Here is a 26,342-nt window from a genome sequence, read left to right on the forward strand (position 1 = left end):
GCTGTAATTCCAGAGCTCTCATTACTCCATCAGATTCAATAATTCACTAGAATGACTCACAGAACTCAGAAATGTGCTATACTTACAACTGAAGTTTTATAGTAGTAGAGGGATGTAAATCCAAATCAGCAAATGGAAGAGACATATAGAGCTAGGTTTAGGAGGTTCTTAATCATGAAGCTTCCATGGCCTCAGGATGTGTCACCCTCCTGGCACATTGGATTGTGATTCTGTCAATCGTAAATGATTGACAAAATCATTTGCTATGTGAGTGAACTCAATCTCCAGTGCCCTTCCCTTGCCCTGAGATTGGGCTAGTATCACATGACTCAAAGCCTCAGCCAACATGGTTGATCTTTCTGGCATGGCCTGCCCCCATCCTGAGTAATCTCATTAGCATAAATTTAGGTATAGTCCTGGGGTCTGCCAGGACTAACAAAGACGCTCCTGTCAAGGGAAATTCCAAGGATTTAGATGTTCATGCAGGAACCAGGGACAAAGGCCAGTGAAATTCTTTATTTTACGATCAGTCTGGATATAAAATCACTTTGATAAATATTGTTTATGATCAAGCCAGTTGGCTACTTACAAGGAAATTTCCCAATAGGCATCAACCAACAACATCAGGAAAGCTTCCCTAGAAGTAAAAGCTCATTAAGCAGGCACCAATAGCATGAGCTGTCATCATCCGCACTTGATAATTTCCTACAGAGGCGTTTGTCGTCCAAAGCACAGCCCCCTTCTCAGGACCTCTCCCCTTGGCTGTCCTGAAATTATGGAAGCAGAGAGACTGTCCATATTAAGAAGTATACACTTCATTGGTGCTTTCAATGTAGATTTAGTGGCAATAGCAAATTACATGCATATGACGTTTTAGGCAAGAAAAAAGGATCCTGACCCTTAGATGAACTGTGGTATACTAAGAAGAGATAGCCTTAGCAACAGCATACCATAATCTCCAGTAAGTGATTGTATCCAGTAAGTGATATAATAAGAGGTATAAAGAAAGTGTTGGGGGAACAGTTATGAACGGAGAGAACAAGAAGACTTCAGTGAAGGAAAGGCTTACACTGAGCCTTAAGTGGATGAGTAGGATTTCAACAGGTGAACACGGGGATGACGCTGCAAGTAAGTAGGATTATTCCAATTGTCTGTCTGGTTCCATTGTGGGCTTTTACCATTTTCCTTCCCCGAGCTGCACAGTCTTATTATCCCCCAATAAAATAGACTCTACTTAGAAGAGGAATGAGACAAGCTTCATTTATTCCTTTGAATATTTTCAGCAAGAAGTCGAGATTTTTTCTTTTCCGACCCCAGGAATCTCTATTTGCAACTTCAGTCCATCTCACCCTCACTTTCCTGGGAATCAGAAAGTCTTACTAAGGAGTTGCAACCAGAGCTGTGTTCTTGACACTAGCTAGGGAAGAAGGTGTGACGACAGTGCACTTAGAGATAATCCAAACCGCATGGTGTTTAGGCACACACACACACAGACGCACACACACACACACACACACGCACACACACCAGGCCCAGCTTCATCCCCTGCCCAGCTTATTCCTATCTTCCGACATTTGACTGGGTTAAGAAGTGAACCCCAGGTGTTACAGGGGATTACTTGTGGATAACGGTGTGCGCTCCTATCCCTGAGTGATCCAGCACTCGCCCTGACCAGTGCTTTCGAAAAGTACCGTCGTGGTGGTATTCCCCTCAGACGACATGTCGTCAAGCTACCCTGCATGCTTTCTCCTCCCCTAACTCTTCCCACACTGTTTGATTTCAGGTTTGTGGGCAGGCCTGGAAGCTACGTCTATGTATTCGATGGTTACCGCATGGAAGAGGCAAGTACAGCCACTAGTGTTTTGTGCCTGGCACCCCAACCCAGCCCCATTCTTATCTCCAGCACAGCATGGCTTCATTCGCGCCCCTGCTTCTCAGAGCTGCCCTTTGTTCTAACTGGTCCTTTCCTCATCTTCTCCCTGCAGTGTGCTCCGGGGGGCTGTCTCATGGAGCTCTGCATTCAGCTCAGCATCATCATGTTGGGGAAGCAGTTGATCCAGAACAACGTCTTTGAGATTGGAGTCCCGTACGTAATGAACTCCTCTAACCTCTCTCCTTGCTGCCAGGGGTTAGCCCAGAAGTGCCAGCCTTTCCGCAGGTTTTCTATGGCCTTTCCTCTTCTTAGACAGCTTGGTGATTTAATTCTCTGTCAGTTTGCCAATGACTTTCCCCATGGGGCAAACCTTGCTTGCCAATCTGATTTGGGATGTTGGAGGCTCAGAAAGGTTTACCCTTTGCTTAAGTGCGCATAACTAGTAAGTAGCAGAGCCAGGAGTCAGATGTCTTGGCCCCCAGAGTGCATAATATTTTAATGCTATTTGTCCTCTCAGTGAGTGAGTAAAAGAGACTTTCATTATGGTGGATAGATGAATGTGAATTATTGAAATGTAATGGAATCATTTAGGACAATCTCTAAGAAGAAAATGTGGAATACATAATCTTAGGAGGGGAGGGTGGAATAGTTGGTGAATGAGTTATTATCATGTGGATTCTCCCCTATACTCCCCAGGGTTTTATGAAAACGTTGTAGGACTTCTTTCAATCAGGTTTTGCATTGAGATAGTCACGAAAATAAACACGGACTCACTTTATACTGGATCTAAAAGAAAGAAGGATGGAGCAAGTTAAAATATGCTTACAGGTCAAAGAAAAATGTAACCCCCTCTGCCTTTCCTTCCTATTGCCTTGTGGTTTTGAAGGAGAATCTGTTTCAGGGATTGCTTTCAGGCAGCGCAGCATCAGAGAGCTAGGGAATGACAGAGATGCCCAGGGGTAACCGAGAGGCTGGGCCAGTTCTGCTTAGGAGGATAGGATGGACAGCTTGTTCCAGGGCCAGGGTCCTTTGTAAATCACTTTAAAGATGACCATTCTGGGATGGATGTAATCGTCAGACAGTACCCATAAGATTCTGTGACACACTTTTCATCTTCTTAGAGATACGTTAATTGTTTCAAGAAGTCCTCCAATAATGAAACTTTTAAAATCTCTTTCTTTCCAAATGTATTTCTTCACGTTTGCCCAGGGTTCTTAGCTGCAGCTGTTGGAATCAGTGTGGCTACTTTAAGCAACAAAGGCATTTGTTTTAGAATAAAGTGGCTGACAGAGAATATTGTATTCTTTAAAGGCCAGAGAGTAGGCCCTGAGCTACATAACCAGGAATAACACTGTTTACACTGCAGGGGAACTTGCAGGGGATACCACTGCCTCTCTCTCATGGCTCATATGGCTAAGACAGTAAAAGATAAATGTAGATGAAATGGCCCTTGTCTTCTCAGAGCTTAACTTTTTAGTCTGGGAGACAAAATAGACTGAATATAACTGCATATGCTGTGTATGAATTCAGAATTCAGAATAAGTAAAGGTCAGGAGTTCGGGAGCAGTCAAAGAAACCTTCAAAAGCAGAGAGGTTTCTGGCCAGGTGTGGTGGCTCACCCCTGTAAGCCCAGCACTTTGGGAGGCCGAGGTGGGCAGATCATGAGGTCAGGAGTTCGAGACCAGCCTGGCCAATATGGTGAAACCCCATCTCTCTTAAAAAATACAAAAATTAGCTGGGTGTGGTTGTGTGCGCCTGTAGTCCTAGCTACTCGGGAGGCTGAGGCAGGAGAATTGCTTGAACCTGGGAGGCGGAGGTTACAGTGAGCCGAGATCACACCACTGCACTCCAGCCTGGCAACAGAGCAAGACTCCATCTCAAAAAAAAATAGAAAAAAAAGGAAAAAAAAAAAAAAGAAGCAGAGATGTTTCTCCAGGGTGTGTCTGTGTCTTGAAAGAAGACTGCCACCATCATATGTTGCAGGATGTGCTGCCATCATTTTCTTTAAAGAAATAATTTCCCTTAGGGGTGTGTGTGTGTGTGTGTGTGTGTGTGTGTGTGTGTGTGTATGGGCAACTCTGATAGGCTGGGCCTTTTCCATGTTATTTATTTTCATATATATATATATATGTACACATACATGTATTTGCCCTTGCCAGGTCCCTGACATGCCCCAAGACCCTGGTCAGAGATTTATATATAAATATGTAAATATATTTATGTATCAATGCATATATTTATACATAAAGTATATATACATTTTATAAAATATATCTATATTTCATATAGATATAAATTTATATACAAATTTTTATATGTATAAAACATATATATATATATACATTTTCTAAACAAGCAACAGACTGATTCTGGTTTTATCACAAACACCTATGACCCAGTTGGTGCTACAGGTGGAGAAGGTAAGGCCCAATGAGCTGGCAGTTCTTTTACCAGGGTCTTGGGGCATGTCAGGGACCTGGCAAGGGCAAAAGCCCAGAATCTCCCTCAATCTATTGAAAGATTGTGGAGTCCTAGGTTGCTTGGGATGAATGGAACCACTAGAGGATGTATATCCCAATCCCCCATTCCATGTAAAATTATACTAGAGCCACCTGCTCCCTTGGTCCTCAGAGAAGGCTCCCTTTTGGTCTTCCTCAAAAATATATTTGTAGACCTAAAGTTATAATTGAGACAATTTAATTTACCTGGAAAGAATATCATTTTTAATGAGAGCCCTGCTTCAAGGAATGAGAATCCACAACATTCCCTTCTAACACTGGGTCATCTAAGCATGCAGGGTGCTTTTCTGACCTTGTACTGTGACAACCTCAGAGGGCACTTGGGCATGTGTTTTCTTTGGGGAAGATTGGCGAGATCATTGGTGTCTGGGTGCCTCACTCCACCTCTCTGTCTAAACCAGCCTCTAGTCATTAGTCAGGAAGTCAGCAACCTTGAGAAATTCAGCCTCTGAAGCTGTGCCCCATTCCCTGCTTTCTGACAGAAAGTCACTCAGTGATAAAGTCAAGCAAAGCTAGCTGATGCTTGTTCTTGCTCCAGGCAGATGGCACTTGTTCTCTAGGAGCTTCCCATCTTAGAGAGACAACCAGAGAATATGCAGACGGTACCAAAGCCACATCTGGCCCCTTTGAAACCATGAGGCCGGCCCCTCCACAACCGCTACAAAGAAAAGTCTTTGTCCCCATTCAAACATCTGGGAAAAACACCAGCCTTCCCAGTACATTGTTATTTTGCTCTGAGTAGAATTATTTATAGCTTGTAGGCATGGAATGCCCATTTTTTCATCCCTGGTCATCTGATCTACCACTTAGCCCATTCTCTCTGGACCTAGAAGACTTTTATAGAATACAAGAGAGGCAAGAACTCAGGTGTGTGTTTGGACAACACGTTGGCATGTCTCCACCGCTCAACTCCATCCACTCCATAACAGGTGAAAATAGCACATGGCGTATGCCTTGAAGGCCAAATTTTCTTGTTTATGATTGATGTGTGCTTAATACTTTGTATGTTTTAAAATGTGCCACCCTTTAAACAATGGCAATTGCACAGTAACTCATAAAGCCATGGGCAAGCTGCTTCTCCGAGTCTAACTGTCGTCATCTCTTGATGAATGTGGTGGCATTAAAATCATATGTAAGGTGTCTTCAAGCTCTAACATCCTATGAACTTCTCTCTAATGAGCAAAGCTGGTCACTGCTGATTCCAAATACAAGCCACTCCTCTTTCAGAAGATGTTTGCTTTCAATTTCTACTCTACCAGAGGATGTGTACAACATAATTATGTAGTTAAATTCAAGGATGTAGAACAAAAATTCTTTTGCCAAATCCTAGGGTCTTTTATCTCCACAGTTCTTTATAATTTGTAGAATTATAAAGGTTGCATTTTGAGTTTGGCCATATGAGATCACTATGATTATGATTACTGGATCTTCCACTCTCAATAAATCAGATCCCTTCAGTTCAGAGTTGAAGTACCTGGCATGGATGACACAGATGCAACATAAACAGAAAATAAGTCTTTCACAGTCAGAAGAGAAATGATGATTGATCCTGCCAGTGAGGAAGGAGTCACGTAAATTATAAAAATTAGACCCAGTAGTTTTTAACACATCTGTGGGGCAAAGATTTGGTGGCCTAACACAGTGGTCCCCAACCTTTTAGGCACAGGGGACAGGTTTCCTGGAAGACAGTTTTTCTGTGGACTGGAGGGGTGGGATGTGATTTTGGGATGAATCAAGGGCATTACATTTATTGTACACTTTATTTCTATTATTATTACATTGCAATATATAATGAAATAATTTTACAACTCACCATAATGTAGAATCAGTGGGAGACCTGAGCTTATTTTTCTGCAACTAGACAGTCCCATCTGGGGGTGATGGGAGACAGTAACAGATCATCAGGCATTAGATTCTCATAAGGAGCACGCGGCCTAGATCCCTCGCATGCACAGTTCACATAGGGTTCACACTCCTATGAGAATCTAATGCCGCCACCGATCTGACAAGAGGTGGAGCTCAGGTGTTAATGAGGATGGAGAGTGGCTATAAATACAAATGAAGCTTCACTCACTCACCTGCTGCTCACCTACTGCTGTGTGGCCCAGTTCCTAACAGGCCAAGGACGGGTACTGGTCTGTGGCCCAGGGACGGGGGATCCCTGGCCTACCAGATATGGGTTTAAATCCAGGCTTTACAATATACTCACTGTGTGACCTTGGCAAAGTTATTCTAGAAAAATTTCCATCTAACTTTAAAAAAAAGGTTTTTACGTTAAAACAGAACTAAATTAAAAACCATCCTGGATAAATGCTTAGCTATCCAGAAAACATAAAATGTGGACATCTGAGGAAAAAAGAACCATTCTTGGGGTTTCCAGGTGGCCAACATTTTACTGTGCGGCATAGGCTTTTATGTTTAACGGTGATGCTTTGGAAGTGTCGCAGCTCCAGGGAGTGAAACCGGAGAGAACAACTCAGGGCCGGTCATTTTCTCTTCTATTCCTGGCTCAGTGGCTTTTAGTGGGCAGTAAAGCTCTTATGTACATTCAGAGCCTACATGGAATTCTTTCCCCAAGGGAGATACATATTCATTTTAAAGGCCAGATTTTTTTTTTTTTTAAATAGAGGCAAGTCTGGGGAGTTAGATGGGTGATGGTGCTGGATAAGAATATTTGGGAATAAAAATGTAATAAGAATTTACAATTAAAAGATTTATCATCTTTAGTTGATCCTTTACTTCTGAAAGCAATTTTGTAAGATTCTTCCAAAGAAAATTTTTAAATGTTTTAGCGTGTCTAATTGACCCTTATTAGTAGGCCAGGTAGTCAGCTATAATTTATCTCTTTCTCTGAGGGTGCAACATTCTCATTAGATTCTGTATGTGCGTGTGCACAAACATGCGTGTGTGTGCGCATGTATGTGTATTGAAAAAAATAACATAATTTTGATGGCCTTGAGAATCTTACAATCTAGCAGGCTTCTTGAATTAGAACATTGCTTCCCACTCTTCGGCCGTTCTTAAATCAACTTTTAAATTTCCCCCCATTATCTACGCAAACAGCTATTTGCATATTAGTTTCCTCCAAACCAACTTGCTTTGTAATTAAAATCCGAACATTTCTGAAATTGGAAAACTATCACCATCAGTTTCCATAAATAGGAAATAATGTGAAAAGAAATACAACGAAAACAAACCATTATTATTAAACAATCAATGACGTTATTTCCTCTCCAAGGCCTTCTGGCTAAGATCTGCCTTCTCTTTGTGAAAAATGAGAGTGCAGGCCTTGGGAGTTGTCAAAGGCATACCAGTAGCGGGCCAAAGATTTTTTTTCTTGATGATAATGAGAGAGACTGAACAAGAGCAGCAAAGGAAATAACTAAATAACTCCTTCCCAAGGGCCTCTAATGAGATGCAAGGCCCAAGTGCAGGCTCTTCCAAAGGTTCACATGAGCTGCCACCTCTACTTCTGGCGGGTGCCCCAGGCAGGACCACCGTGGAAGCCCCACTCTCTGTCCAGGCATCTTCCATCAGGCAGCAGCTGCCCCCGCTATTGCTAGGCCTGGCCTAGAGACCCTGGAGATGGGAAACAAAATGCTTCAAAGGGAGGCAGTAAAATGGGGTCACTGAGCACTCGAAAGGCAGCTCTGTGACTAATGCCATGACAATAGATAAAACTTGGTTGCATGATCTGGCTTTGGATGGTCCCCACTCACACAACTCCAGGCTCTTGGGGCCTGACACAGTTGTGGCCGATGCTTCCCAGAGAGGATCAGATGGTTTTAAACATTATGGGCCCCAGGATGATGTTCATACGCATCTCCTTCTGAGATTACTTCATACATGGGGAGCAGCGTGGCTGAATCTGATCTTGTGGTATTTATTATCTGAATCCATGGTTGGGAATTTCCCTCCTCCCCTCCCTGCACCTTGCCTTTCCCATATATATTCGTGCAAAATAGACTTTGGATCCAAACTGCATAGTGCCCCCAAAACACATGCCACACCACAGCCCAACTCTTTGCTATAATTCCATCTCAAGTTTAGCTCCAGTCCACATCGAAGCCAAATTGGAAATGGGCTGTTCTCATTCAGAGAGATGGGTTTCTGGTGAAAGGGTAAATGCCACCTTTTTCATGTGCCACGTTCTTTCCTGGGCATGCTTTGAGACAGACAGAGCAGATAGACAGATCAATACTTTCACGGTCAAAATGTCTCGCCATCTCTATTCTGACTAAAAGCTCCAGATCATATCCAAAAATAGCTGTTAAATATACCCCTGGACACAGCTAGTAAGATTTCATAAACTTTCTGCTTTCTTTTTGTAAATGTGATAAATGTTATATTTCCAGACATAAAACAGTCTCGCTTTAAAGCTGCCACAGGAGGGAGGTCTGTGTTCTCCTCAAATACAGTGGAATCTGGCCATAAATCAGAAGTTTAAGGAACAAATTTGAACCTTGTCAGGTATCAGGAAAAGGAATAGGAATACATAGCTTAGAGGTCGATGTGTTCCTCATCTTTGGTCATTTAGGGCTAGGTTCTGCCTTCTTTATTTAAGGAGGCTAAAGATCTGTGGAGCCAGGTCTGTAGGGACCTGTCCAGGGCCCAGATTCCTGCTGCAGGGAGACCCAAGATGTGTCAGACACTCACCATGCTCCTGGGGTGACCCTGTGAGGCACAGGCAGAGGGAAAGCTCTGAGCCTTCCGGAAAGAGTTTCTGAGACTTGTCATTAAAAAGGGACGGAAAAATAGCAAATAAATAAAAAAAAAAAGAACAGCAAGGGGGTAACATCAAAGGAGTTATTTTAATGAGTGAGTGCATCATACGGTCGGAATCATAATCTGAAGTTTTCCAAAAGCCCATCTGTATGTTATACAACTTCCAGGATTCCTGTTAAATTCTGCTCTGGAGGGACTTTCTTTATTATTATTTTTTTAATGGTCACTGAGATATCCAGGAGGAAATCTGGGAATGATAAATTCACAGGACTATTTGTGGATATTTTCCCCTGCATTTGTTTTGACCTACCCATACTCTATGGGACTTTGACCACAAAGCCCCTCCCATAGCCCCTGTGTCTTCCCTTGCCTTTGCCACACAGTCTTACAGTCGCCTTCTGTTCCCATGACTCTCCTTCCTTGTCTTTGAAGGCTCCTTTCCCTCTACCCCATCCCATAACTTTTCTGACGCACGCTCTAGCCATAGTTGGCATTGCTCATTCCTAGGGCTTCCGCCGCTGTCTCCACGATGATTCTCAGATCTCCATCAGTCCCAGATTGTTCCAGGGCTCTAGGCACAGATATGCAGTTGCCTGCTGGACATCTCTACTTAGTTGTCTCATGGGTTTCTCCATTTAGACATGGCAAGAACAACTCCTCCTTCTCCTCCTCCATATCCTCATCAAAACTGCCTCTTACGTTGTGTTCTCTGTCATAGCAATTGGCACCACCATCTACACACATGCCTTAAGACCGTGAGAATCATCGCTGATTCCTCATGGTCCTTCCCTTCTGTGTACAATCCACCATCCACTTTTTAATTCTACCTCTTATGCATGTCTCAAATATATCTACTTCCCTTCATGTCCGTTGCTATCACCCCAGACTCTGCTACCATAATCTCTCGCCTGAACCACTGCATAATATGGCGTACAAGGTCTTTGATGCCATGAGCCTACACTGTGTTTCAAGACTTACCTTTCCTCATTTTCTTGATTGTACTCTATGCTGCAAGCACTTTGCATTCCCTTCAGTCCTATGAGCCATTTTCACATTTGCCTTAGGCCGTTGCATAAATAATCCTCCCTGCCTAGAATAACCTCTTTGCCCCTCACACTCTCTCCACCTTTCTCTCTTCTTCTACCATCTTTCATTATTTAGTCTTAAATAATAAGAGTAAACTATTTATTTAATAAATTAATTTAATAAATTAAAGTAGTTTACACATCTCTTCCTCAAAGAGAACTTCGCTGCCTTAGGCCAGGTTAGGACTCTATTTTATGTTCTCATAATCACCTAATCTTCTCCCTTTATAACACTCTTATATTGGTCACTCTTGTTTTATTGGTCATTATTGGTCACTCTTGTTTAAATGTCCCCATTGCCAGTGAGATTACTTCATCAAACACATCACATGTCTTATTAGTCACATTTTTTTTTTTCCTGGAGATGATTTCTAGGAATCCTCTGTTCTCCCGTGCAAACTGGAGCTGCTCATTCGCTAGACCTTCTATAGAGCTATCAATCTGAGTTAGCTTCAATACCTTCTTTCTTTTATGGAGTTTCTGTTTGCTGGATTCTGTATGTTTTCTTCCTTGCTTTATATCCTTGGTTGGTGAAATTCATCCTCCAGGAGCTTCATGAGAATGGATGCATGCATAGAAATTTCATTTTTTTGAAACCTTGCATACTTAAAAGTGTCTTTAGTCTGTCTTTGACTTTCATGTATACTTTGCTGGGTATAGGAGTCTATGCTGAAAATTGTTTGCCTTCTGAATGTAAATACATTTCCACAGAGTCTTCTAGTGTCAAGGGCTGATCTGGAGAATTGTAACCTATTTTTGATTCCCAATTATTTGTAGAGGATCTATGTTTGTTTCTCTGGATCTGGAAGCTTTTAGAATCCTTTTCATCATTCCTAAAGTTCTGAAATCTCATGACGATATGTTTTGCTGGAGGCTTTTTTTTCACCATTATGCTGAGTGGGTCCTTCCAATCAGAAAATGCATGTCCTTCACCTCTGGGACATTTTCTTATATTTCTTTTGTACTTTCTTCCCCACCATTTTCTCTATCTTTTCTTTCTGATTAAGTGTTGGAGTTTCAGGCCGGGTGTGGTGGTTCATGCTTGTAATCCTTGTACTTTGGGAGGCCCAAGTGGGTGGATCATGTGATGCCAGGAGTTCAAGACCAGCATGGGCAACATGGTGAAACGCTGTCTTTACTAAAAATACAAAAAATATTAGCTGGACCTGGTGGTGCATGCTCGTAGTCCTAGCTACTTGGGAAGCTGAGGTGGGATGATAGCTTGAGTCTGGGAGACAGAGGTTGCAGTGAGCCAAAATCACACCACTGCACCCCATCCTGGGCTATGGAGCAAAACTCCTATTTCAAAAAAAAAGAGTTACTAGATCAATTAATTTTTTAATCTTTTCTTTCCTATTGTCCATTTCTATGTTTATTCTACTTTTTTTCCGAGAGATAGTATTGATTTTTATATTTCTATCATTTTATTGAATTTATTTTGGATCTAGATTTTTCTTGATTCATTTTTCTCTTCAGAATAAACTTCTTGCTCCTGTTGGTATTGGGAAGTGCTAGTCACCTAGGCAACATGTGTACAGAGACATTGGTGTCTACTATTCCTTAAGCAGAGCTTTGACCAGTCACCACCCCCTGCCGTGGGCATAACTGGTGCCTCCAACTCCTGAGCCTTTCTGAGATTTTATAGCATGCGTTGGCTTGTTTCTCTCTACCATCTTCCACTGTGAACAGTTGATATCAGCCACACAGCTTTGCTGACTCCCTCATACACTGTCCATCTTCCAAGATATTCATCAACATTCCTCACACACTACTATATTCATGACTATGTTCATTAATTTGTGGTTTTATACATTTTTTAATTCATTCATTGTTATTTTAGTGGCATTTCAGAAGTGGATAAATATATGTTTATATTCAGTTTTCTGTGTATAATCAAAACCACTAATTCTTTACTAAAGATTTGAACAGGTCATCTGATTACTGTTCCTGGAGGAGAAGTCTCACTTAGAGTTCGGGTTCTAGACTTCCCTCACTTTCCTTTCTTCTTTTCTTCTCTCTCTCTCTTTGATTTTTCCTGCATCCTCTCCTTCTGTTCTGATTCACAGACAGGATCACAACCAGCCCACATATTTAGCTTCAGAATCTGTAGGCTCCATCTAGTTTTTTTTTCCATTTTTTATTATCACAGAATTATTGCCTACTTTTTTCTTAGAAATTTTTTACTATGAAATTTTTCTTACGAAATTCTAAAGAATGTCAGCTCACTGTTTAAATCCTTCTGTGATAAAGATGATAATAGGGACAATGATAGATATATTTGTCTATCTTTATTTATCTTGATAAATGTCTATCAGAGCATGTATCTTGGTACATGCTCTTAACATGTATCGAGCTCTAAATGAAGCATGCTGTATAGATTATGTCTTTTAACTCACCCTATGGGCAAGTTAATATGTATTTCTCCATTTTAAAGATAAGAAAACTAAAGCGTATAGAGTTGTAATAACTTGCCCATGGACATATAGTTGGTGGGTTGTGAAATCTGGTTTTATACAATTTCTGACACCAAAGATGAGACTTTTATCCACTATGCTCTACTACGTCCTCTTGATGGGAAATGATATTAGACCAGAAAATGATCAAAACATTATTTTGAACTTTTAGATTTTCATTAGTTGTTAGAGGCACTTTGAAACAAGGATGGGATGCCTAACCATACTAGGAGTGCTCCCTGGAAATATCTACACAGGGGTTGGGTGGTCTTGGGTGAAGAATGTTGGGGGACATGGGGAGGTTCCTACATCCAAATGAAGCACGGACTTCAAAATCCCATTTAAACACTTCAAGTCTTTGATTCTTACCATTTTACTGTCTCCCAACTATCAGGTTGCTGCTTAAAGTAATTGCAGTTTTTGCCATTAAAAAGTAATGGCAAAAACTGCAATTCCATTCCCTATACATTGTGCATCAATGGGAAGTATGAAATAACTCCACCCTAAGGTGTATTTTAGCATTCGGTATTAAAAATAATAATAGGTATCATCTATTCAATGCTCACTATGTCCAGATATTGTGCTAAGGACTGTATAAACATTGTTTCACTTAATTCTTATTTCAACCCTGAGAAATTGGGCCATTATTATCATTCTAGACCAAAAAAATCCTGAATGCGGTTGTCTTAGTCTGCTCAGGCTGCTGTAACAAAATGCCATAGGCTTCACTGACAGAAATTTATTTTCTCATAGTTCTAGAGGCTGAAAGGTTCAAGATCAAAGTCCAAAAGGGTTGAATTTCTGATGAGGGCTCTTCTTACAGGTAGCTGTCTTTTCTCTGTGTCCTCAGATGGTCTTGAGATATCCCTTTCTCTCTTCCTCTACTCATAAAGTCACCAATCCTATTGGATTAGGACGCCACCTTTTTGACCTCATTTAATCTAAATTACCTCCTAAAAGTCATATCTCCTAATACAGTCACACTGGGGATTAGAGCTTCAGCAAATGAATTTCAGCAGATGTCATTCAGTCCATAGCAGTGGTGGGCAATGTTTAGCTTGGCTTTAATGGAAAGATGATGCTATTAATGTTATTGAGACCTGAAAAATGTTTCACCTAGGAGGAGAACACCCCTGTGATCCCCCATGAAGAGGGTAGATAGATCACCTGTTGGACAATAGGACTGGTGCCGTCTCAGCATTAGCAGGAAGGGCCAACTCTCTTGTTGCTTGTCAGACAGCAGGAAGAATTCAAAAGGTTTTCGGGGTTTGAAGAAACCTCATCCTTTGTGGAGGGAGTCTGCATGATCTTGATAAAGGACTTCCTCAGGTTATCTTTAGGAGAAAAATAGTCTCTTTAGTGTCTCTCTTTCCTTACTTGTTTTTGGATCAGAGATGGCTTCAGTGTCAAAACTTTGTGTTCTTTTTCTTTTTTCTATCTACAAAACCAACCCTGTTCTCCAGAGGCATTTTGTAACTTAATCCATTTCTTTTCCAGGAAGCTAAAGAAACTATTTCGAAAGCTGAAAGATGAGACTGAAGCCAGAGAGACTGACTCTGCCCATTCAAAACATCCAGAGCAGTGGGACCTAGACTACAGCTTGGAACCATACACAGGACTGACTCCGGAGTACATGGAAATGAGTGAGAACCCATGGTCCTGCCTTCCACTGGGGGCAGGTTCAGACAAGGGGTCTGTGGGGTTGAAGGGGAAAGGTAGGGGATTGGGGAAAATGACTGGGACAGCCTCTGCTTCTTCATGAGCTTCATGGCTATTCAGTGTTCCCTTCAGTGCCACATGAAAGTTGAGAAGAATGGGGCAGAAAGAGACCTGGAAGGAGAACCTGGAGCAGCTCAGTCCACAGTTCGGTGGCTAGTTCTAGGATGATGTTCTCTTTTCCTTGTGACTCCTATCCTCATCTATAAACTAAAGTTCAATCTCTCAGGCCCCTTCCCATGGTTTCTATTATTGATAAAGCTGAAAGGGAAATAGTGCAATCTGAAATTTAAGAATATGGTTTCCACGAAAGTCTTCCTTCATAGAAAGTATGCGATGACACTTGGGTCAAGGATATCTACATTTTGACTTGGAGAATATATAAGAGAGTCCCCTACTTTGATCAGATAAGGGTGGATAAGATGAAAGCTTTTTAACAAAAAGTTGGGTCTATTTCGGTAGGGAGTGAGAGGTATATTTCTAGTTGCAGAACCTCTAGTTGTTTTGGATAAGGCTTGAAGGCAGGAGCACACATAGTACAGGCTGGTGGAACACAATCATTTTAGATGTGGCTTGGAAGCCATGAGTTCTTTATTATGAGAAGGGTCCTAACTTAGGCCAGCTGCCTTTGCACTCTTGGCTACTTGACTATAATCCTGATCTTCTATTGGGGTGGATGTTTGAGAAGCCTCTTTCCAAGACTTGGGGCTAATGAATTAAAAGCATAGGATACCAAAGATCAAGAGCTTAGGTATAAGACGAGCGCAGTGGCTCATGCGTGTCATCCCAGCACTTTGGGAGGCAGAGGCGGGTGGATTACCTGAGGTCAGGAGTTTGAGATCAGTCTGGCCAACATGGTGAAACTCCATCTCTACTAAAAATACAAAAATTAGCCAGGAATGGTGGCAGGCGCCTGTAATCCCAGCTACTTGGGAGGCTGAGGCATGAGAATTGCTTGAGCCTGGGAGACGCAGCTTACAGTGAGCTGAGATTGTGTCAGTCTACTCCAGCCTGGCCAACAGAGTGAGAGTCTGTCTCAAAAATAAACAAAGATCTTAGCTATAATATCTAAACATTCTAAACATTTACTCAATGGGCAACCATCAATAAGATCCATCAAAAAAAATCAATGTTTAATTCAGTACTTAGTATCATTGCACCTATCATTGTGTTTGCACATGGCTCCTGCTCCCTTCACCTAGTCACTTGTAGCAGAGGGCCGTCAGTACCTTTTTGTGCACAGGATACCTCACTCATCATTTCTGATGGGCATTCCTCCTATTCTGTTATAAGAAATTGCATGTGTTTGTTAGCAGTGGAGTAATGGGCAGGGTCTAGATCAGATGGCCATGAAAATGTTGTCCTAGCCCTGGGATGTCTACAATTCTAGGCAAAGCCTCAATTTTGTAATCTGAAACAACTCACCAGAGAAGAAACAATCATTATATCTGCTTCAGAAACAATAGGTAAAGAAAATATCAAGACCTGGTTTAAGGAAACGTGTAGCCCCTTTATGCTTTTCATGTTTGGCTAAGAGCTAGCTCTAATCCCTCTCTGATGCTGTATTTACACAAAGGTGATTGCTCATATTTCAGATGCCATTCTACATCTGCCATTCTCTCACCCAGAATGAAAGAAAGTGCTGCCAGAGATTGGGACTTCCATTTGGGAAAGGGCTTACATTAGGAACCCCTGAGATCTGTCTGTCTGCCTCCACCCTCTGACGCCAGTGGTCCCACTTCCGCTGCCGCCAATTAGCTGTGTGGGTTTCACATGCTTGTCAGCCTGTCTGTTCAGCTATTTCAAAGCTTCCTCTTTTGAGAGATTAGAGCAGAGACTCTAAAGTTTTCTAGTTTATGTGTTTAGAGGTGTTCGTAATAGCAAAGAATACATTCCACCTAAATGCTCATCAATGATAGGCTGGGTAAAGAAAATGTAGTACACTGTGGACTACCATGCAGCCATGAAAAAGAATGAGTTCATGTTCTTTGAAGGAACATGGATGGAGATGGAGGCCATTATCTTTAGCATACTAATGCAGGAACAGAAAACCAAATACTGGATGTTCTCACTTATAAGTGGAAGCTAAACCATGAGAACACATGGACACACACACGGGAACAACACACACTGGGGCCCATCAGAGGGTGGAGGATGAGAAGAGGGAGAGGATCAGGAAAAAGAACTAATGGGTACTAGGTTTAACATCTGGGTGATGAAATAATCTGTACAACAAACCCCGATGACACAAGTTTACCTATGTGACAAACCTGCATTTACACCCATGAACTTAAAAGAGAGAAATAAAACATTAAAATACAACAAAGAGGAGCAGAGACCCTCGAACCGTACTTCCTGGGCTCAAATCCCAGCTTTTGACCAACTAGCTGGGTAACCCTGTGTAAGTTATCCACTTACCCTTATCAAGACCGCTATGTGTCTCGATTTGCTTGCCTATTAAAAAAGGTTAATAATATCCACCTCATAGGATTGTTGTGAGTAGTGAATGAATTAGTATCTGAATAGAAGAGGGTCTTAGTGCTTAGTGCTAATACAGTGCTTAGAAGAGGGCCTAACACATACAAAAGCTGTGTATTCAGTGTCCAGTGTTATTCCTCTTAATGGTCTTGAAGCCTGAGGAAGGCAGAGTTAGGGAAATACACTCTACCTTGTCAGGGCTATGCCACTGAATACACATCTACCATGTTATTGTGTGTTTAAACTTGGGTGCTTACCAAGAAATGAGATGAGTGAAAAAACAAGTAAAGAACTAGAAGATTTACTTGGTGACTTCGGGAAGGAATTCACACCAAGATTGTAGAGAGTGAGATTCAGACCATAGACTGAAAGACCAGAAACAAAAACAAACCCCAAACCCCACAACTTAAAGTGAATAAAACAATCTTATACCTGGAATCTTGAAAACAGAAAAGAAGAGAACATGTCTCCCAAATCCAACCTTTTATTTTTTTTAAACCATTTTGGTGCTATTTCTTAGACCCTTTTTGTATGTACATGAATTTAAAAATAAAATTGTGATCATACTCACACATTTATTTATTTTTTATTTCCCATTATATGGATGAATATTTTAAGTTATCACACAACATTCAAAATGAATAGCTGTGTAATAATCCCTTTAATAAGCGTGCCATAGTTCACTTGCCTATCTTCCAGTGAAGGCTTATTTAACAATTCTCCCTATTTTAATCCTCTATCTTTGTTGCTCAGGCTGATCTTGAGCTCCTGGCCTCAAGCAATCCTCCTGCCTCAGCCTCCCAAAGTGCTGGGTTTATAAGATAGTGCATATAATCTTTTATTTATATTATTATTTCACCCAGATAGATTCACATAGGTGTGATTAGGTATGGTCATTGTATGACCAAATTGCTTTCTGAAAGAACAAGAACAATTCACCCAGGCATGGGCAATATATGAGAATACCCTTTCAGTGAGTATAAATCACTTAATATCCTGAATCCTGAAGTCATGTGATATGAAAAAATTATCAGTGTATAGGAAGCTTGGGATTCCCAGCCCTCTACGCCGCTCCATTCCACATTGTTGACCTGAATATTCTAGACTCATCCTTAGCTTAGTTTTACACGGTGCTTCCTCTAGGAAATCTTCCCAGCTCAAGCCCCAGTTCCTCTTGAGAGAAATCATCATTTGTTTCTGTCCTAGTATTGTGTTTGGTACACACGCTGATGGCATCTTACTGAATTATGGTAGCATTGCTTACATATATGTTCTTCAACAGAGCCAGTCAAGGGGTGACTCTATAAAGGGCAGTGGGTAGGGACCATGGCTTATTCATCTTCACAGCCTCCAGAGTCTAGCACATTTCCTGGCATATAACAGACACTCCAGGCCAGGTGCAGTGGCTCATGCTTATAAACCCAGCACTTTGGGAGGCCGAGACAGGAGGATTGCTTGAGGCCAGGAGCTCAAGATCAGCTTGAGCAACGTAATGAGACCCTGTCTCTACAAAAAGGAAAGAAAAGAAAAGAAAAGAAAAAAAACAGTAGAGTGTAGTGTTGTACACCTATAGTCCTAGCTACTTGGGAGGCTGAGGTGGGAGGATTGCTTGAGCCCAGGAGTCTGAGGCTGCAGTGAGCTATGATTGTGCCACTGCACACTCCAGCCTAGGTGACAGAGTGACACCCCATCTCTAAAAAAAACAAAAACAAAACTCAAACACTCAGTATGACTGATACACAAAGATGAGGGAATGAATGAATGCATGCATTAATTAATGAGAAAAGGTTTCTTGACAGAGTTAACGCTATAATAATAACTTTACAAGACAAGTAAAGGATTTACATTTTCAAAGTAGGGCTTAATTGATGAACTACCAATATTCTGAAGAGGTTTCCAGCTGTAGGTGGGAGGTTGATTGAGTAATCCCAAGATCTCTTCTGATTCTGGAGATTTACATATAGATGATAAGAACAGAGAAGAGCATTCCAAGGAAAAGGACTGGCAAGTGCAGCGAGTCTCCTGGCCATGAGTGACTGTTGTTGTTTTGTTTTGACACAGGGTCTTGCTATGTCACCCAGGCTGGAGTGCAGTGGCACCATCATGGGTCACTGCAGCCTGGACCTCCCAGGCTCAAGTGACCCTCTCACCTCAGCCTCCCTAGCAACTGGCACTACAGGCATGCACCGCCAAACCCAGCTAATTTGTTTGATTTTTTGTAGCTGTGAGGTTTCACTATGTTGCCCAGGCTGGTCTCTTAACTCCAGAACTCAAGCAATCCTCCCACCTTGGCCTCTGAAATTGCTGGGAGTACAGGCATGAGCCACCACACCCGGCCACAAGTAACTGTTGACAAGGAAAAGCAAATGGTAGTTTTGAGGTATGGAGGGTTCAGATACAGACTTGGGATTAGTGGAGAACCCTGAAGACCAGACAGGTTTACATTTCACATCAGACCATACGGAGTAGTTGTAAAGTCTTGGCCAATGTGGTGACTGTATACTCTTTGCTTGGGAAATTGGGCAGCAAGTGCAGGGGAGGGATAGTAAGGCTCAGGAGGAAAAGAGAAAACACAGGTGCAAGAATTCATTTATCAATTCATTCGTCAAACATTTATTAAGCACCTAGAGGGAGGAGCGAGTCTGGAGACCAGGACAGTCTCTTCAGCAATTCAGGTTGTTCCTGATATTATTGATTGAGTCAACAATTCAGTTGATATTGATGCAATCTTATCTGGAAGAGGAATCATACAGGGGTTTTTCAAGCTGGATTGGCTCACAGAATTCTTTAGTCCATTTTGCTATGACTTTCAATCTTAAGAGACGTGTTTTAGAGGCATGGCTATTTTATTTCATATTTTATTAAGTGAGGACAATGTTTTCTGGATTAGGTTTCGTTCATCTCTTTTATCTCTGAACTATCCTCTTAATCCTTTAAGGACATACTTTTTCTCAAGTACAAAGACTGGGCTGCAGAATAACCCTCATTAAAGTTCATCGAGCAGCTAAGTGTGGTTAGGGGTGGGTGCTGCCGTTAAACCACTGGGCTTTCAAACCTAACCCTGCTGCATGCTAGCTACATGACTCTGGTTTTGAGGCTTAAAGTCAGCCATGTCCAATTCTCCCATCTGAAAAGTAGGTTTGATGATAATAGCACCTACCTCATAGGACTATTCTGGGAATCAGTTGATGCATGTAGAGTGGTAAACAGTGCTTCCACATTAGACTGTCAATGAACATTGGCCACTGTTGTTATTGTCCAGAGTTCAGTTTCTCTCAAATCTAGAAAGTTTTTGACTCAAAACAGTTTGAAGCTCCTGAATATAGTGATCTCTGGAGGTTCTTCCTATACCATGAGTGTAGGCTGTGCCCTAATGGTTAAAGAATGAGGGTACCAGACCCCAAGGCATACCTAAGAATCAGAAGCCTGAGCTCTAAACACTCCAAGATGTTTGTCCTTTCAGTAAACTCTAAGCCCTCAGGGCTCTATGGACAAGTCTGGACTCTCAAATGGGCTGTTTTTGTCATCTGTTTATCTAAAACCCACAAGCTTTTGTTCCTCTAGTCATCCAAAAAATAATCGCTATTATAATCCTGCCTCAGGAATTCAATTATCTCCCTTGGAGCCTTCCCCCAGCTTCTTAAATGCAACCACAATTTTGAGGCCCTTGGGCTATTACTGTGGGTGATGAGATGAATTTCTTCTGTCATTCATTCACACAGTCAGGAGAGCAGATCTTATTTTTCTTGGTCATGAGCTTATATCCTGTCAAACCCTCACAGAAAGGGAAGTGCATCCCTGATTGCATGTTTACTTATTCATTTATTTGGAGTAAAAGCCAGATAATTATTTTGAAAGGCAGAGGCCCCCAGCCTCTCCTGCTCTCTTGAAGTGTGCACCAAGGCCTGTAGAAATCACCACGCCAGGGAAATGCATAGGGCAGGTTCCTCTCGGAGGCCAGACGTTAAAGCTCTTGCGGCCACGTTCAAGTTGTCTCCTGAAATGGCAAGTCTGAGCTCTGGGTTCAGGAGGAACATCTGTGGACTCTTAACCTCCATGGCTACTTTCTGACTTTGCATCAACCCTAGAGTGTCTATTTGTGGGTACTTACCTCACTGACTTTGCCTCTACTGAGAATTTTGGATTCTTATTTGAACCCTCACCATTTCTCCTTGGAGTTACTGGAAATGCATCGTAAGTTGACTCCCTGCTTCTTTTTTCACTCCTTCTACCTTTCCTTCTTGCTTTTTAGAACGGCTTTTAAAAATGCAAACCAGACTGTATTCATTTTTCTACTTAAAATCCTTCAATGCTACTGACTTCTCTTCAGATAAAGTTCACGCGCCCAGTGCAGCAGATGAGGACATCCCAGGCTGGCTCTTGTTTTGCATCTTCTTGCAGGCCCGCATGTGTGTATCTGGTTATCTCACACTCTCATGTCCAATTTGCCTGTGCCATGTCGCCTACCCGTGACTGCTTGCTGAGTGTTGCAGGCTCAGACACATTTGTTCTTGGCAACATTTTCTCATTCTCCCATCCTCAGTTTTTCTCTTCCCCTCTTCTCCTGTACCTGCACCCTTTCAAAAATGAGAGTGCTTTGGGGACAGGGACAATATCTTATTCCTCTCTAGTCACAACACTCAGCATGGGTACTAGAACCTGATAACTCAATGAAATAATTATTGAATGAATGGCCTCTTAAGTCTTTTTCCTTCATTGGTAGAGAAATAGAAGTCCCGCTTCTCTTGATTCAGTGACCTGTGGGCCACCTTCTTCACCATGGACATATTTGTGTAATTTTTAATGTGCAATAATTTTAGTCTCCTAAGACCAAAGTGAACCATATTTATTATCAGAGTTTCCCTCAAAGAAAAGTCACCTCTGATTTTAATTTATTCCTTTCCCTTAAGGGGTCAAGTCATTAGTGTTCGTGGACAGGGTGAGATGATCTCTTTCAGACTTGGCTCTTACCTCAACTCCAAGGCCACACCCCTCCCTCTGCAGTGACCCCCTTCCTGCCCTCCCCCGGGGCAGTGCTGTGGTGTTTGCACTGCTGCCAGGCACTGGGACACGGAGACAACAGACATACCTGTGCCTTCCAGAGTTTCAGGGTCTGGTGTGAGAGAGAGATGTGTGAAGGAGCTCAGGGAACTTCACCCCAAAGTATGACTCCCTGGCATAGTAAGTATTTTGATTTAAAGATCCTAGAGATGAACAATGCTGAAGGAGATTTTCCCCCTATGTATATAAAGACCAGTGAGACCCACGAAGGAGAACAATCTCTCCCACCCTTCTCTCAATCCTCTACTTCTCTCAACACACAGGCTGAATTTCCCTTAGCTGCCTAGAAGTCTGGATCTACTAAAGAAAAGAACAATTATTTCCAATCCCTTCCCTGAGTTTTCATGAACTGAACCTACATAGCAGGAAAGAAGACTAAAGTCGGTCAACAAACCTGGACAGACTTTTCTCAAAAATCATTGTCTGCTCTGCAGACTCAATAGACTTTGCCCCAAACCATTGCATGTTCTTTAAGCCCATGACATTCCCCTGAAATCACTTACTATCCCCCTAAAATCATCCGCACTTCCCACACCCTTTCCCCTAAGAAGCAGGATATGCAAGCACCTGTACTACATTAGGATACTGGGCAATCACTCTGTGATTTTCCCCGTGTGCATAGCAGTAATAAATTGAGAGTTTTTGTTTTGGTTTGAGACAGTTTCACTCGTTGCCCAGGCTGAAGTGCAGTGGCGCAATCTTGGCTCACTGCAACCTCCGCCTCCCAGGTTCAAGCGATTCTCCTGCCTCAGCCTCCTGAGTAGTTGTGATTATAGGCATTCCCACCACGCCCTGCTAATTTTTTGTATTTTTAGTAGAGACGGGGTCTCACCATGACCAGGTCTCGAACTCCTGACCTCAGGTGATCTGCCCGACTTGGCCTCCCAAAGTGCTGGGATTACAGGCGTGAGCTACCATGCCTGGCCGCTAGTTTTTTCTCTTGTTAATCTGCCTTATCGTGAGTTGATTTTTCAGCAGACCTTCCCAGGACAAAGGGGAAATTCCATTGGCCCCCATATGGGCAAACAGACAGTTACAAGAAAGGACCTACTGTTCTAGAAGACAGTTCACCTAGTGATGCTTGCTGCAGAGGCTAGGGCTTTGCAGCTTCCGGTTGACCAGCAGAGAGGTGTTCTCGAAGATCGCCTGCTCTCCTCATTCTTTTGGCCTTCTCTTTGGGTTTTAGAAACCACCTACTGAGGCCAAGCAAACTCTGAACTGGATGCAGGAGGCTCTTCTCCCACTTACTGCCCCAGGCTTGTCTCGAGACTTCAGACAAGGCAGGGAAGGGCCCAGATGAGAATCCCTTTCGGGGAAACATTTCTAAGCCTTTCTGCCTGCAGGCTTCGTACCCTTGACTGTTTTCTGAGTTCTTTGCCACATTAATGGCCCCACCATCCTCCAGGCCCCTGGCTGAGAAATCTAACATCACTGCTCATTCTCCGTTCCGTCTCCGTATGTCTCCCATCCAGTGGGCTTGCTGTGTCGACGATCTTTCCTCTAGAGCTGGGGTGTCCAATCTTCTGGCTTCCCTGGGCCACATTGAAAGAAGAAGAATTGTCTTGGGCCACACATAAAATATAGTAACACTAACGATAGCTGATGAGCTAAAAAATATTGCAAAAAAAAAAATCTCATAAAGTTTAAGAAAGTTTATGAATTTGTGTTGAGCCCCATTTAAAGCTGTCCTGGGCCGTATGTGGCCCATGGGCCAGGGGTTGGACAAGCTTGCTTTAGGGTATCTTAGGAATCTGCTGTGTCTGCTCTGCCTCCTCCCTGGTGCTTTTTCTTTTCTTTTCTTTTCTTTTCTTTTCTTTTCTTTTCTTTTCTTCTCTTTTCTTTTCTTTTTTTAACTATATCCTCAACACAGCCACTTGCAGCCACCACCGTCTCGCCACTGCGTCATTTATTCCTTCTGAGGTGTAGTGTTGGTCATATCCCTCCAGTGTCCGAAAACCATCAGGGTGCCCGTGCTCCTAGCGAGGCCCTCCTGGAGCATCCTTCCCCTTTATTTAATCCTAGGTCCTTCTCCATGTCCTGTGGTCCAGGAAAGTGAATCCTCCGCATCCTACAGCTCCCTTCTGCCCCGCCTGTCCTGAGTGCTCTCCCGGCCCTGGACTTGCCCGCGCCTTCTCATGCATGTATCCAAAGCCAGCTCTCGTGTCACCTGCTCCTTACCACCTCCCCCTTCCCCCTGTCCCACAGGATTTCAGACACGCTGTCTCCTAAAATAGAGATGCCTTTGGTAATTAATTTCCCAAGGGCCGATTCTTCAAATTGCAGGGTCTTGCCCAGCACCCTCCCTAGAGCATAGGCACTAAAAACATTGGGTAAGCTTGTAAGGGGGGTAACTGAATAAATGAATGTATCATTTATGTCTTCAGCTTTCTCTTATCTAGGCTAACAGAATCTCACTTTCTAGTGATGCTGAGCCACAGTCAATTCTCATTTATTTATGGGCTGATAATCCAGCGAGTGGATTATCAAGAGAGGTGGTTATCCTTATTTCTCTTTCTCCCCTTCCTCCTTCCCTGTCTGCCTCTCCTACCACCCCTTTTCTTCCTCTGCCTCCTCCCCTCCCCCATCCCAGGCCTATTAAGCACTCCTTTCTAGCGAGTAAGCCAGGGAAATAAGAGAAGGTGTAATGTGAACCCACCCGTGCAGTTCAGAGATAGCAGCAGCTCTGGGAACTAGCTTGGTGGGAGAGAAGACTGAAGTCCACAGCAGATGTCAAAACTTCGTTGGGTGCAATAGTTTCTGCCATCTCCATGGATAACTAAGACTTGGCGGTAGTCACCATATCATTACTTCTGATTTCTCTGCACCCTTGTCTTTGAAGTAAAAGCCCCTTCACATCTGCTGCCTCTTTTATCTTTAGATGATCATTGTAGGCAGAGTGAGCGTCTCTCCTTCCCATGTTCCCAGGGTGTCAGGTGAGACTCAGGTGCAAATCCAGCTCTGCTTCTATCTAGCAGTGTGGCCTTGGGCATGACGTCATATAATCTCCCTGGCTTCCCTTTTTTCCTGGAAATTATAGGGAATTAGACCAGAGAATGAGTTTTTCCCTGGAGTGATGCAACCCAGTGGTCTGTGGTCAAAACCAATTGTGCAGAGTGTCACAAGTAATGCAGTACTGCCAATGTTTTAGAAATACAAGGTAAAACAGAGTCAGTGCCACCCTCACTTTCTTAGATTTCTAGATGTTTTGTGAGGAAGCGACGTTTCAGCATACACAAATGGAAGTGCAGGTCATCATTTTTCATTGAGTGTCTTGACAGGAATAATAAGTTTCAGACCATGAGACCAGCTGACCTTCAGGGTGCCTTCCAGTGATGACATCATAGTTCATACATCCTAGTTGAACAATGCACCTCAAAGAGGCCCAGGGTGATGTGAGTTGCCTAAGGTCACCCAGATGACTAGTGGAATTGAGGCTAGAGTCCCTTTCCAGACCATTCCATGGGAGACTTTCTTCAAGACCTATAGGAACTTGGGCTTCTGTGAAAGGATGGAATGAAGTGAGGTTTCCTCCTTCCTTCCCAACAGGCTAGACCTCCCCAATTCCAGAAGGGCCCATGTCTTGGACTTTGAACAAAAATGAGAACAATGAAACCAAAGCTGCCCACCGCCTCTGGTGTGCTTGACATGGTGATCCCTGGCCCAGCTCTCAGCTGTCAGCCTCTTTCCCTGAGATCCCCAGGACCACCCATGCAGACAGGAAGTGCGCTGAGCCCACTCCAGGCCTGTCAGTAGGAATGGTGGGGCAGGTCATCAACGGAGGGAGGCAGCAGGGGGAGATGTATTATATTTACATTTTTCTAAATTGAGCTGGAACCTGGGCTGGGGCCCAGCAGGCTTGGGGGAGGGGCCGTGAGGTGAAGGGAGGCTGGGATCAGCCTGAGGAGGGGCGTGGGGGTGGGGAGCCCCTCGGGCCGGTGGGTGTGGGGATGGGCTGGCTTCAGACAAAGGGAAACCTGAGAGTGAGGGATTAAGCTGGGGAAACCTGGGAGGGGAGCAGCGGGCTTTCGAGGGAATCTCCAATATCAAACCTCTTCCTGAAGGGCTTACTAAGAAGGACTTCAGGAATCGTCTCCCACTCCCCCATCTCGGAGGGGAAGAAAGAAAACTGGCCCAGGAGTTGGCCATGACTTTAATCATCACTGTCCCCTACCCCAAAATGGGGCTTCAAAACTCCATTGCCACAGGCCCCTCACAGCCCTGTCGTGGGGTTTTCCTCAGGGCCTGATGAGAGGAAATTCTTCATCTGCTTTAAGAGCTGCAAGCTTAAGTTCTCTGGACACATGCAGCCATTTGACTTTTCCTTCTGAGCAGAAAGATGTAGGCCCAACTTTAATCCTGTAAGAGTTTAGTGACAAGTCCCAAAAGAATCTCTTGGTAAAGTTTTATCACCGTTCCATTCAGATAAATAAAT

At 43.0% G+C, this 26,342-nt stretch overlaps 1 protein-coding gene across 1 annotated transcript in view; it reads left to right on the top strand.

The window, feature by feature from the left end:
- The window catches only part of ANO2 (anoctamin 2), a 363,933-nt gene that overhangs the window by 315,418 nt on the left and 22,173 nt on the right, over positions 1-26,342 (top strand). Inside the window, exons 17-19 of the mRNA XM_055281012.2 lie at positions 1,784-1,841; positions 1,986-2,086; positions 14,153-14,298. Of these exons, the coding sequence (XP_055136987.2) occupies positions 1,784-1,841; positions 1,986-2,086; positions 14,153-14,298 (305 nt within the window). The remainder of the gene's footprint in view (positions 1-1,783; positions 1,842-1,985; positions 2,087-14,152; positions 14,299-26,342) is intronic.

The sequence above is a fragment of the Symphalangus syndactylus genome, chromosome 5 (genome assembly GCF_028878055.3).
Source record: "Symphalangus syndactylus isolate Jambi chromosome 5, NHGRI_mSymSyn1-v2.1_pri, whole genome shotgun sequence".
NCBI lineage: Eukaryota > Metazoa > Chordata > Mammalia > Primates > Hylobatidae > Symphalangus > Symphalangus syndactylus.